Below are 15,078 nucleotides of genomic sequence, written 5' to 3' on the forward strand. Positions count from 1 at the left end.
ACTCTGCATCTTTCTGTGATTTCAATAAAGTCTACTCTTGCATAGGATTTTTTATACTATAGCAGTCATTGCAGATTTCAGTTCAGCACTCACACCAATAGTTTGGAGTCATTAAAACCAATGTTAGTTCAAACTTCAGAAATATATAGATTCTTAATATTTTTACACAATTCTGTTTTTTTTTAAAACTAGATTTTTTTATTTAGCAAAAATTGCATTTTATCAAAGCTACATTTTTGAATGCTGGTTGATTATAATTACTTCTAAAAAGACAGAGTCCAAGTTCAAAACTTGCTCAGGCAGAGCTCTTGAGTACCATAGACTATGGCTGTTGCGTTTATTTAACACATTCAAAAATCTGGCACTGTTGATTTAGTCTCTGGCTCTTCTATAGCTTATAGGTTACTTTTCAGTACTGGGGTAGATAATATGCCTCTGTGTAGTGAGAGGCCTAGATGTAAAACAGGGAATACACCATGCCTGTAACAGTTCTATAGTGTTCATAGAATATTTTAAGAAATTTGATGCAGGGGAGCAAATTATTACATTTTTCGCTTAATAAAAGTTACAAAGGCTGTAACATGGCCAGATTGCTACTGTCCCATTTACAGAAGGAAGGGTAGGACAGACATGCCTCTATTTCCTCCCTGTCACTTTGCAACTAAGCACAGTGAGAGACTGCTCTTCTAATGCTCTTGTTAGCCCAGAGAATCACCAGATGAACAGCCAGAGTACCATAAATCCACCTGAAAAGCCTTGAAGCTACCACACATGACAAAGTTTGGCAGTGACTCTGTCTCAGGCTTAATGAAGGAAAGAAACCTGGGCCTAAATCAAACACAGTGAACGGATGAGTTAATTTTAGCCAAGTTCTCAGTATTAACACTTTCTTTGGTGGGCTGCCATTAGGGATTTCTCCATTTCTATGAACTCTCTAAATTCCTGTTAAACTGATACAGGATTTCTGGAAAACACAAACAAATCAGCACCTTCTGCTACCTCTGCGTGTTGCCAAAGCACTTTGGATCCCATTGTGGACCTACCCAGCGCTGGTCATAGTCTGGCAGCTGCGTCCTTCCCTCGTCGTCCTCGTAGAAAGGCAAGCCCTCCCGCCTGGCCTGGTGGTACTCCTTCCGCAGCCTCTGGATGCGATCAGCATTCCCACCACCTGTGCAGCCACTGAGGGGAAAAAAAAAGCTAAATAAAACTCCTGTCAACACACATATCTGACACCAGGTACACACAGAGAATTGCCAGACCCAAGACAAAGGGATTGTGTTTGATTTTCCTGATTTGCATAGTTCCCACTGGCCCATATCAGCCTAATTTTTGCTTTCTTATATTGACAAAGCTGCTAATTGTGAACTTGATTCCTGTTTTTAAAAAAGGCTGTCCCTGTCCAAAGAACTTAGCAATTCCAGTACAAGACAAGAGACAACAGATGGATGCAGACAGATGGGGGAGCACAAAAAAACTTTTAACATTCCTGTGAGCAGCTATAAATGACTATCATATTTTAATAATAATGATGATGATGATGATAAGCTGACAAAAATGTTTTCTTTTGCTCCCATGCTAAATGTGGAATTTCCCTAAAATTACATATCTTCTAGGTAAAGAATAAACTATTATTCACAGAGAAGCACAGAAAAGTTTTGTCTCATAAAAAAAAAACCCAAACTCCTTCCCAATTATACAAAGAACTCAAACATCAACCATGAAAATCCAGGGTAGGCAAGAGAGATGGGAAAGCACACTATTAAGTCTTGACACCATAGTTTTAAAGTGGTAATTAAACAGTAATTCACTTAGTAATCCACAAAGACTCACTTGTATGCAGAACTGCACACACTGCAAACTGCTCTGGTAAATCCAGTGGAGTTGCTTAGTTTATCAAGTTAAACACATGCCTTTCTGTGGATTTTGACCCTAGTGAGCCTTCTGAAACCTTACAGCTGGGCTTTTACAACTGTGGAAGCTCAAGCTATAACCAGGAACTATTAAATAAAATCCTGAAAATGGCTAAGAATTCAAAAACTTTGTTCATATTTAAAATTAATAAATTAAATGTTTCCTGCAGATATTTCCAGCCCTGCTGTAGTCAGCACTGGCATGAGTACTGAGTGTATGGCTAAGTAGCATTTACTGGCACTCACAGGAATTATTAATTACACAATTAATTTGTGTCTTCTCCTAAACTCAAACCATTGTTATTGCAGCACATCACTGTATATTCTCTTAATCTACAACCTCAAATCTGCCCCACCATCAGTGGATTACAGAGAGAGAGATTTGCTCACATCAGCACAGACTCAGTGCAGCACCTTGCTACATTATGCTGCACTATGGGTATGCCAGAATCTAGGGAAGCCCTTTACAGGATTTGCATAGCAAATTGAATTTGGACAGCACATACAAAATATTGGACATAAACCCATCAGTTCAATACTACTTAGTTTCTAGTATGTATCAGCAATCTAGACTGGTTGGAAATTAACTACCAATTAAGAGAAATTCCACACAGGCTGCAAATGCAACTGAATATGCAGTTAGGATTGGAAATGGTTACTTGCAGCATCAGTATGTTTCCATGAAAAATCAAATCACTTCCTTTCCTGAAGCCTAAGTTATCCATCTACTCTATATAAAGTCCCAGAGGTTTCAAGCTTCTCTGCCTGACTTACTGAAATCTTCCAGAGCACATGAGATTTTTCTCATGATCTGCCAAGACAGTGCAGAAAGCTTGCACAAACTCTGTGGTCTACTGAGGGAAAAAAAAAAAAAGTATATTCCCTCTTCACCTTTATTCCTTCCATAGATAAATGCCTCTGTTCCATGTATTAATTCTTGTCAAATAGTTGAGAACCATTTCCAGTTTGCAAAACACTGAAACTGAGGTCTAACTAATGGAGACTATCACTTAGAACAGTGAAGCTTGGTCCATAGCTCATGAGCACTACAATACCTGTGAAATCCCTTAACATTACTTGTGAATACAGATAAAGTGTTTAGTGAGGGCTGCTAACATACAGATAAGGCCCAAAGTATTGTCCCTGTTGCTTTGCCAACAACATTGCCCACAGCAGCACTAGCTAAGAGGGAAATACTGAAACACAGGCAATAGGTCTAGCTTGAGTCCAACCAATCTGGCTTCCTGCAGCTCTCTGCAAACTGTACAGCACCCATCACCAATGGTCTAATCCACTTTCTTCCACCAGGTACTTTGGCTGAAGAGACAATCTGAAAATACCACACACATTGGGTTTTCCCTCCCACCTTTTTAAATTAAATCCGAGATTGATATACTGTAAGGCAATCAGGAGCCTGTGCTCCACTGAGTGTAGGTCTCCTGTAGGTGAACTTCTTTCTCCTCAAACCCTTTGAGCCAGCGAGTGGAAGTGGTGCTGCAGAGTTCAAGCTGATTACACATATTACAAGACAGGGCCTGACAGGTTTTGCTTTGACAAACCTCTGCCACGCAGTATTAAACTACAAACCCTAACCATGAGAATAAGTAGGAACATTTAAATGAAAGATAGCAGCACATGGAAAGTTATCCATCTGGATTAGTGTGAAAACACAAGCATAATCTCTGTGGAAACAAGCAGCTCCGTGAAGTCTGATTTCCTGTGCTTCTCTCCTGTGGGTTCTCTCGTGTCTGATAACAGTTCACACTGCAGTGTTTCTCCCCAGCAAGAGCATTCATCTGGGCCTCTCTAGCAGGCTGCTTATTTGCACTTAGGGAAACTTTGTGTTCCAGTACGTTCCAGTACCTCCGGAATATCAAGTCACCAGTCAAGTCTGGTCAAAAATGGCCAGCAGGTTCAGAATTTGTTACCAAAGTGAAGGGAACAGGTAGGAAGAGCAGTGGTCAGTACATCCGCTTCATATTTTCAGGATACAGTTAAAGCTCCACAATTGTTTTTTCTCCACTGGCTTACAGGCACAAATATAAAAGGCATTGGCTTTTGCAAGAGCTGCATTCTAACTTACCATGAAAGTTTTATCCACTCCTGAGTAAAGTGAGATAAATATGATGCCCTGTGCAATGCTCATGAAACAGCTCTGAATTTCAACTTGGCTCCTGACAATTATGTGAATATATGAACCACATTCAAACTCACCAGATGAATTCAATCAGCACTCTGCAAATATCGCATACATAATCTATTAGTTTACCCCAAAGAAACTGAAGCATTGAATTCAAACAGAATGAAGTCATCAGTAATAAAAAAAAGAAACTGATAAGGCAATATTAAAAAAAAACCCAACACAATATTCCAAGATTTGCAGAGAAGATCATACATTGACTGTAAACTATTCTCCCATCTGCCTATAAATACATAATTAAAAAATATTGGTTTGATCAGATAGTGGTTCTCAGACAGGGAAACAGCAGATGAATACCAGTTCAAATGTTTCAGATGCATGACTATTTATACTGTAAAGGAACCTGAGCTTACAGAAGAAATTTAGAAACAATACTCCAATCAAAGTCAGCTTATATTAAGGACACTTATTGAAGCTTTTCAGCAAGCCTGGTAAGTACAGCAGAGAGATTTCTTTTACAGTAGCTTTACATTTAATGCAGTGCTCTCTCCTTGAGGAGATATAAATATTACAGTCCTCATCATATGTGCAGTTTTGTGCACACTTGCTTCCCTGACATGGCTCTGGAGCCATGCTAACGTTCTTCAGAGAACCATGCAACCACACTTTTACCACTCCCCCCACCATCACATGTTCCCAGGATCCAAAATTTAATGCACTCACTGACTTCTCTGTGTCACAAGACTGTGAGAGAACTGTTCACTCAGCATTTTCCAGTTGTTTTCAGAATGATTTCCTGAAATTGTGCTACATGTAAGGAGACTGATTCACAAGCAGCTGACACTGGGAAGTTCTAAAATAATGTCTGTGTGTAGGAATTAATCTCTGAGAAACTTCAAAAAGAGTTGTGAAGACTCAGGTGCTGATTTCAAACAATAGTAACGAACATGTCCAAAATCCCAAGCCATAAACAAACTTAAGAGAAGTTCAACAGTTCTTCCAATAAGCTGCACACACTGCAAGTTTTTTTTTTTTTGTTTTTTTTTGAAACAGAAAGAAAACCCAACAAACTTACGTGAACACACAAAAGAGGCAAAAGCACACTCTTGTAGTCATTCTGTAGTTTTCTTAAATACAGTCCTTTTTTGGGAGAATAAGGACTTCTGGCTTGGGAGAAGGAGAAAAGCAAGTCTGTGCTACTGTTCGAACAACACGATCGTTCTAGTCCAGCTGCTGGGGCTGTACCACAACTGCACAACCAACGGCCAGAACCCACCCTCCCCTCCTTGTGCCCACTCCTGTCGGAAGCACCGTGCAGGGCCCACCTTGCCCACTGTGAGTGCAAAGGGTTGGCTTCCAAACAGCCTCTCAACCAATACAGCTGGAACACACAGCCCAAGACAAAAGGGGAACCATAATGTAGCAGAGACTGAGCTTCGAGCTCTCTGACATTATGTAAAATATGACTGTGAAATTTTGTCCCATCACCTCAGAAGAGAGAGATGAACAAGCACCATAGCAATAATATTGTATATTCAATATGACAGTCTAGGGTTTTTTTTCAAAGAATTAAAACATCATAATCAGTATTTAATACGTATGGCTCAGGTTTTACACAGTAAAATATCCTCTGTGTTCTTCCTCTGAATTGCTAATCTGTATTTCCATCATTCAAGTTCAAATGCCATTTTTTAAATTAGTGACTTCTTACTGCAGCTTTCTTGATAACACAAAATTAAAAACAAGTGCTGCACATACGAAGTAAGATGAACCACTTAAAGCTATATATAAACATACATTTAAAGAGGCAATAAACATTTTGTTTCCAGTGGTTTTCTTAAACACATTAATATTGCACAGGGCTTTTTTGCCAGCCACTTCTTTCAAACACTGATTTCACCCAGCTGACTGTCAGTCCCCTAACCAAACAACTGGTGCTTCCAAGTTAATATAAATCAAAACAAACAAACAAAAAAGAAGAAAAAGAAAAGCTAAAAATATTCTTTTAGAGAATTTTCCATTAACAAACAAATCCGAGACAAAACGTGATTCACAGACTCTAGAGAATGGACAGTCTTCCATTCACGATCTGCTAAAAAACAAAACTAATTTTACATACTGAAAGGAACAGAGTGGTCTAAAGATACACAGTATAAGGGCATCCAACAGAGCATGTAAGAGTATCTTTCACTTAAGATAAAACTTCCATTTTGAAGTTATAACAAATAAATATTTGAGTAAGTTTCTCTTTCAGTTCCAGCCCTTGCATTTGTACCCTGTATGAAGATATTTTTGCAACCTCAATAGTAAGAAGGAATAAAAATAATAGCGGGAAGTGATAAAAAGAAAATCAGTGGTAAGAACATAATTCTACTGTAATTCAGCCTTCATCTTTGTGACCACCAAGAGAAAGAGATTTTAGAGAGAAATGGACATTTGCTCTTTTCATGTGCACTTGAGTAAGGAAATGGTGTTGCAAGGAAAAGACTTGTCAGAAATGCCTTGCTGACATCATCGATGTTGCCTTGCAGGTTCAGGAACCAGCTCTGTTGTTCAGCCAAAGCCAGCCCGGGTTTTGGCTACGTACACCTCACACTGAGGACCCAAGTTAAGAATGACATCTTTCTAGGAACTGGAACCGTGCATATGGCTCTACTGGTCTCCACAACACCTGCTTTCTTGCTATGGGCAGGAACATATTTGATGTATGCACAACTACTGTCTTTCTCAATGCAGAGGGGCTTTACAAGGACACTTGATTTGGGCTCTTGTGCAAAGTGACTGGTAGGTAGACTTTGAGCCCTGTTCCATTTAGGCAGGACTGTCTGAGAAGGTCTGCATAGATGGACTGACTGTGAGACAGCATTTGATGGATGTGTTTCTCTCTAGGTACATAAATACATATAAAGAATCATAAACAAACTACAGAAAAACTAATTACACTGAAGAAGCCATTTACACTTAGTTGAACCTGTATATTAAAGTCCTAGAATCCTAATCTGTTTTACCATATTTTAAAAAACTCATAACTGTGCTTCAGTGAACATACTCTGTCACCTTTCAATTCTTTAGGCGAACATAAAAGCAGTACAACCACTTCTGTCCAAAAGGTCAAAGACTCCTAGGGCAGCACATGACTACCATTTGTCTGGATGTAAATTGAGTCCTATTGACCCTGTAACATCACTACTGACCTCTTGACATTAGGAGTTTAGTGGAAAGAGAGAAGATGATATTCTCAGGTTCCTACAGACTCATTAGGAAGAAAGAAGGAAAGAAAACCTTGCATGATATGAATTAGCAATGTCATTAACCTTTTCTTTCCCCAAATAGCTCACAATATGTTTACAGAAGCCTCAAAAGACCCATTTGAAGATTGAGACCAACAGATTTGTATCACTTTCAGTTTTTCCAAACTGTTTATAAAATATCTCTCAGTGGCTTGACACAAGGCAACCTTTTATGTTTCCCTTCCTTCACATGACATACAACACCTTTTCCTGTTTGTCATGGCAGACGGCCTAGACATTCAAATGAGCATCATCTTTTCAAACCAGCCACTTCTCATCTCCATTACTCTCCTTTATAACTTATAGTTGACTACAGCTGGCCAGGAATAATGGGAGGTATAGCCTAATTTGTTGTTTTATGGAAACAAAATTGGCACACTGAGGTTGAACTTCACTGCATGCAGATATGGTATATGCTACTCTAACAGAAACACATTATTTGCAATCAAGTAGAAAGGAAAAAGAAAAAGGCAGGCATTTTCTTGTTTGTAGCCAGATTGTCATCTTTATTTCAAAGAAAGGTCATTTTTTCCCTTTTCTCTGCTCAATGTATTGTGCCTCATCAAAGAAGGCAATCACCAGATCTTAACTAATAATAAAAAAAGGAAGCCTTTCCAGTTCAGGCTGGTTAATGGCAATCTCTTTCTGGCATGGGACCAGTTTACCGCTGTCTTGTTGATTTGAGATGTGCACTTGTCTCTGAAGGGCTAGGAAAGCAGGGAGATTAGGGACTCGGCTGCTGACAACAACCAAACTCTCTATAAACAATACACAATGAAAATAATGAAGAACAGATTTTCCTGGTATTTTCAGTAGCCTCTAGACAATGCAACAGTTTCTGGTTTCTTCACTAAAGATGATATCAATTATGCCTTTTATCCATCACGCAGAAGTCACGTGTGAGGCATAATTGAAGGCCTTCTCTCCAAGGTAATTTCATCTGGATTTACGCAGCAAAGTACTTAAATTGCCTTTTTTGGCACTTTGTATTACAACACAGCTTGGGAGGGGGTATTTTACTTTACTGATGTAAAGCAGCTGGCATATTTACAATAGATAGGTCACATCAACACAGAGCAGATTTTCAGCCCTCCAAACTCCATTTACAGCAGCTTTAACAATCCAACAAAGCAAATGCTGAATGCTAACCTCCAGTGTAGAAATGTAACTCTATTTCTTAAAGACTATCACACCTGCCTGGAACTGGCAGCTAGATTTTTTTCACTTACAGGTTATTACTTTTTGCATTACTGTTTATTAAACTTATCACTAAACCCGAAATAATAACTACTTTACAAACTTCCAATGAATTAGCCGTTCATGAGTCCCTCAGGAATTCTCTTTACCACACACAAAGCAAAAGCAGGATGGAGAGAAGGTGACTATTCAGTGCTGTCTTCATTTCTGCACTCCCTTCTGAGAGAAGAATTGAGGATCTAAGAATTCCCTCACAGTAGATACCACTGCCCATGTTCTAAAACAGATTTTGTTGAAAATTTCAAAGCCCAGAGTAACCATTTATTTTCTCTCAGAAATTACTTCTCCAAGTTTCACACGAGAGACTGTATCATCTGCTCTTTGTTACATACGTGCCAATCTATGCCACTGGCAGAGTGGCAGCAACTAATCCTCTATGTGGTTTGTTTTTTTAATACCTGGTTTAGCTAGAGAGGAGGTAGACAACTCAACCTCAACTAAAAAAGAAGTTCTCTGAGTCTGTAATTCTGTGACAGATATAGCTTACATTTTAAAAATTAAAAAGAATTCACATTATATGCAAAGCATCAGGGAAGAGCATAGCTCTCAGAGCCAAAATACATCCTTACTATAAAGTTGTCTTTTTTGGGGTATTTTTAATTATTTTTAATAAATGATCACTACAAGGATAACATCAATCCAGTGTTAGGACTTTTACAGGAAAAAAAATACAAATGTAATTTATCTTTTTTAACTGTCAGCTGCATTTCTAACGCTTTCAAATCTGTAGCTTCCAGTGGCCTTTTGTCTTTCTGCCATGGCAGGAATATCTTGGACAGCTGTAAGAGCTTTGTAAGCTATCTTTCTCAAAATCCATTAGCTAATTCAAGGAACCTAATTAGAGCTGCCATTTTGATGGAGCATATTGAATGCTCTGTATAAACTAGTAACACCATCAATGTTTATTAAAAATTGCAAGAACCAAAGCTCTCCATTCCATATAAATATTAATGGACAGATACACAATACTTATTGAAATATAGACGGCACTATGAGCACAGAAATACACACAGGTATACATAGAACCCTGTGTGATGCTTTTATTCACAATGTATTTATTCACAAAGGCTGAAGTACAGAAGCAAAACCTAGGGACAATTTTACACAAACTGTTGAAAATTGACCAGCTTCCATTTACACTATCCTTATGCGCATTAAAGGAAGCAAAGCACACTAAAGATGATTTGTTTCTTGTGTTTTTTCTGAGTAGTGTGCTGACAATTTGGAGTGCATTTTGAGCTTACCTCAAGAATGCACTCCAGCTGGAACCATTTTATAGCTCCTCTTAAACCAGCCACTCCAATCACTGTACTTTGTAGACATTTACACATACTCCAGTACTATACTGTTTAAGGGTATCCAAAGATTCAAAGGGAATTTGCTCTGTAGAGTTAAAACTCAAATTTTGCTGTAGACAGCAACAAAGTCAGTGAAAAGAGCCAGACATCTGGAGCAGTGCTTTCCTACTTTCTGCTGTGTAAAAGCCCAACCATAATGAAAAAACAGCTCACAGACAATGATACAACACATGAAATACTGACCATTCTAAGAACATATCAGGGACCTAATTATGTTAGGCTGTACAAGCATATGCCTTTGGCTGCAGAAATAAAAAGTTTTCTGGCTACTTCACAGCTTTGTTTTTAACTTGATACTTCATAAATGGAACTGCAGAAAACCTCATATGTTACCATTTCAATCTGACGTTCACTTTCATATGCATCTAACAGTGCCTGGATTCTATTTATATGCACAACTAAATATACGTGCATAGAAAAATCATCAGATTTGCTACAGAAAGACAGCAGATGCTCTTATTAAGCCACTGGCACATGCAAGGTGAAGCATGTAAGCCTTATACAGAAAGCATTTATTGCTCCAACTACAAGCTAAGGAAAAGCAAAGACAACAAGTGAAATTTTTTCTAGCTCATTTTGCTAGCTGTGAGTGCAAGGCACAGCAAAGCAGAAGCACTGCTGAGCGTGCTCAAATGACTCTTTTAACACACGGGGCTTCTTGCAGAGGGGTATAATCCATACACACTCTTCAGAACATCCTAACTCCAGTGCCATGATCTGAAGTTCACTTTTTCAGAATATATACTAAAATGATGCATGAAACATTTAACAGATGTGCAAAAGAAACAGACAGTTATATTTTCTACACCATAATAGTGCATGGGGCTAAAAATTTTATGATAATCTTACCACGGGGACAACCCTGAAGGTAAATTCATTTTGGTTCTCTGATAGGGCAGTATTTCCAAACTACAAATGAGATATGAGCAGTTTCATAGGAACACACTCAAAAATCAAAACATCAGTTACCACTGACTTCTCTCTGGAATTATATATGACAAATTTAGCTTGTGGTTATTGCTCAACAAAAACCCTGACATATGCTGAAATGAAAGATGGATTTTTGCAAAGTTCTGCTGCCTCCAAGGCCACCCTATCTACCCTTCCAGCAGTCTCCCCCCTTAGGCACTTCCCTCAGTGCAGCTGGGTCCTGGGACCACTGTTGTTTAGTTTGCATTCACAGACTGGGGAGCACACATTCCTTCAATCCACTTCCATCACAAGCTCTGCATAAATAGAATTGAACTCTTTACAAGCCAAACGGCATTTTGGAGAAGTGTTTCTGAACTTGGATGCCTCAAGTTAGCAGTGCAACTTCACTGCTTTGCATTTTGCAGGCAATGGAAGCTCCTGGACTTACAGATGTACATTGTTTTTCTAGCTCCTTCGTACAGCTGCAATTCCACTGCACATCTGATAGGAAATTACTCTTGCTTTTCCACTTGGAGAACAGAAGTGTTTAAGACTGAAGGTAAGTCCTACTCCTTTTTAGTAACTGCTTTGAAAAATGCTAAGTTCAAATGTAAAAAATTAAATAATGGAATCTTCAAACTCTACAGAACCATTTTTTGGCATACCTTGCCTGGGAAAGGAAGATCGAACCTATCTCTCTGTGTTTGGCTGGGAGTCCCGGAAATGCTGGAGCAAGTGTTCTGGTTCAGGCTCACCTCTGCCTCTACAGAATGATTCTCATATGCTTTCAACTGCCATGTTTAGAGACACACCTTACCAATCCTTTCCCATCTGTTTTTGTCTTGCTGCCTCAATTCTCTGTTCTCATCCTGATGCTTGGAAGTCTTTCCCTTCCTTATCTTTCAGCCACAGATGCCAATTTCCTCCACCCATTATTGGCTTCCCATACAAACAAATCTCTGTCCCACAAACAGCTGTAGCACAGAAACACCTCCCCTGATGCACCTAGGTCAGCATGTCTCCTTCCAGCACTCCTTGAGACCCATCTCCCAGAAGCACTTCCCAAAGCAGTTGCCAGGGAGGATGGGGCTGCAGGTGGCATGGGACATCCAACTCTTCCTTTTGGCACTGGTTCAGATGAGGTGCTCATGTCTGACACACTAACAGCATCAAACCTGCAGTACTGGTACACTTCTCCCTACTTTGAAGCATTCACATATTGTCCACAACTATAGCCTGGCCCAGCACTCTCCTTTATTCTCTCCATCCTCTAGATGCTCCAGCCTCTTCTCTGTTCCGATACTTGTCCTACCCTCCCATGGCATTTTTTAGGGCATTGAAAGCAGATCACCCTTCTCCTTCCTGGAAGGTAGTGTTAGGGCCTGGGAACACTGATCATCACTGAACACCCTATTTACCTCATCCTTCATTCCTGCAACAGGAGTCTATCTGGTCCCTGCAGCCAGAATCTGCTACTGGAAAAACATGTATTGGCTCTGGCAGCTCAGGACAAGTACTTTTGGTGAAGTTAGCAGCCAAGTTTCTATCATGTGCGTGGGAAGTACTCTAAATCTTATAACTTAGTCAAATTGTCACCGTTCAAATGGTGGCAAAAGCCACAGTCTGGTATAAGACTAGGCTGTGTTCCCTTCCAAAATGAAAAGACCCCATTCCAGCATATGGAAAGACTATAGATTTGTGTTGGAAGAATATCTGCTGCTTTTTACTTTTTGCACAGACAAAACAATCCCTTGTCATCTTCTCCTTCCAGCTACATCCCCTGCCCCCCAAAAAACCCAGCTGTTATCTGATTCCATAACAATTCAGCTTCAGCACACCTCCTACATAGGCAGTGTTAACCCAAATGGATGAAGATTGGTTATCAACACGCGGAAATACAGTATTCCAATGGAAGTCAGGCCAGCAGCTCCCCAGGCACAAGTGGCACAGACTGTTTCCATGGCTGTCCCCCTCCCTGCCCCAGAGGACTGCATTCACCCTGGTCCAGCAGGCTGCTCCTGGCATCTGTGGGATGAGCACTCCTTAACAACAACCACAACACCTTTGAGGGGACAGCCTGGTTCACACAGAGTACTCCTGCATGTGCTCCAGATTAAGCTGTAGTCAGCTTAATGAGAGACTTAATTGATGAGTGCTACTTCCTTCACTTGTCCATTAAGATAAGTACAGCACATGGACATTTCAACCCATCAAAGAAGAGAAAATGCATTAATTTTGATTTTCTTAGAGCTGTTAATAAATCTGACACTGTCTGGCAGTTTTCTTCATTTCCTACCATTTGACAGATACTGTGATCACAAGTTACAGAAGATGTTTTTCCTCTGAAATTATCACTCTGGTAATACAAGCCAGAAGGAAACTTTATCAAGATACCAAGAAGCTGGATATTGGTTTTATTTTTAACTTTATGTGGCTGGTTTGTGAATATCTCAATGTGATAAAAAAATTAATTCCATCCGGTACTATTAAAAATCATACACACACAGAGACACATTACAAATGACTGTATTACAGCAAATAATCACACTGTGTATTTATCAGTAAAAGCCAGTATTCCTCTCATATAATCAGCCTGGCTCTACTTAGACCCCTTTACTGTAAGAGCTCCTGCAACTGTTTTCTTCCTCTTTCTCTCTCACAAATTGACATTTGTATGGAATCAAGAAAAATCTTCCTTAATAATTTTTCATTACTAATGGCTTTTTTTGGTATGTGTATTTGAGAGGAGGGAAGGCAAAGGGCAGGAAAAAGGAGCTTTAAGTGCTCTGCAAATTATCCTCCTGAATCTGGGCCTCATAAATCCTATCAAATGTTATATTTCATCAATAGGCTGGAAAAGCTTTTTTCTCTGCAATGATGAAGCCTGGGTTTAAAATTTATGGTTTCATTTTAGAAATGGACTATAAAAAGAGTCTGCCTTGGCTGTCCATCAACTGTAGCTGACATTAGCAAGCTAGGTGTGGACTTTCAAAGTGTGATATGTATTTTTTATTTATTATAGAGGTACATACATATACATACATATATGAGGACATGTATATCACTGTGGATTTGTGCATGCATAAATACACAGCTGGAGTTTAAAAAAGTTTGTCTTAAACCCACATTTTCTTTCAATGCAAGAAGATCTGAGATATTCAGCAGATTAGATTGCAAAGTGATAAAAGTGTCCAGAACAGAGTTGGCTCAAGGACCTGCAGCAACACAAGCAAATTGCATTTTGCTGCACAAATGATCGAGATAAAGTAGTTTAATTTGTTCTCATTCATGGAGTGGCAAAATGCAATTCAGCAACGGTAATGTTCATAGGGAGGCAGGGAAGATTCCAGCAGGCTATGAGGAGAAAAGGGGAGGAGAGCAGGCAAGGACCAAAAGATTTTAGGCAGGGGATGACAATTAGCAAAGGACTGATAAATTGGGGAAGAGTGGGTGCAGAGCTTCTGCACCTGTCGTGCCTGGGAAGGGTGGGAAGGAGACAGCCTGCCCCATCTCCATGCAACTCTCTACCTCTACTGCCTTTCTCCTCTTTTTCCAAGCTCTGGAAACAATTCTGACTCCCCAAAGGGCTGCTCCTACTTGCTCTCCTGCATTGCTGGAGGTAAGAGAGCACTGGATTACGGCTCCTGTTCCTGTAGCTGCCACCACTGACAGGAGCCATGTGGGTGCCACAGCTGTCCTCTACAAGCCCAAAGCTTCCTCTGGCTCCTCAACAGCTTTTTCCTCAGATAGAGGAGGAGGCAATCTGTGCATGCTGCTGAAACACCCACTCCTCTCTTCCCCTGCCCTCAGAGCTGGAGGCCTGTGGTCAGTGATTACTACTCAGTTCTACCTATGCTGAAAGGCAGCCCTAAAGACAACACTTCTAATAGAAGCATTACTGCTCCCCCAAATCCTCATACTTGTAAAATGAAACCACATTTAAAATAAAAGTCAGATAAATAAAGCGACATAACTGAAGTTGGAGAAAGTGAAGTTCCCTTCTGAATGCAGGGAAGCCCATTTCCCTCCATCTGCAACTAAAAAATGTCATTTTGTAACTCAAAGAATTAATGATGGATTATGTGAAAACAGCAAATCAGATCATGCTGTTGAGGCATTATATGAACTAAACAGAAGAGCAGTTAATCTAAATCGCATGTGGGATGGTTATTATTGTGTGCTGCCATCACTGCTGCTGAGTCTGGCTGTAA

General features: G+C 39.8%; 1 protein-coding gene across 3 annotated transcripts in view; it reads right to left on the reverse strand.

The window, feature by feature from the left end:
- The window catches only part of PARD3B (par-3 family cell polarity regulator beta), a 396,105-nt gene that overhangs the window by 50,279 nt on the left and 330,748 nt on the right, over positions 1-15,078 (reverse strand). For all 3 annotated transcript variants that reach the window (XM_053947862.1, XM_053947861.1, XM_053947860.1), the window contains one exon: positions 1,044-1,179. In XM_053947862.1, coding sequence (XP_053803837.1) covers positions 1,044-1,179 — 136 coding nt within the window. The remainder of the gene's footprint in view (positions 1-1,043; positions 1,180-15,078) is intronic.

Source organism: Vidua chalybeata, chromosome 7 (genome assembly GCF_026979565.1).
Source record: "Vidua chalybeata isolate OUT-0048 chromosome 7, bVidCha1 merged haplotype, whole genome shotgun sequence".
Classification (NCBI taxonomy): Eukaryota; Metazoa; Chordata; class Aves; order Passeriformes; family Viduidae; genus Vidua; species Vidua chalybeata.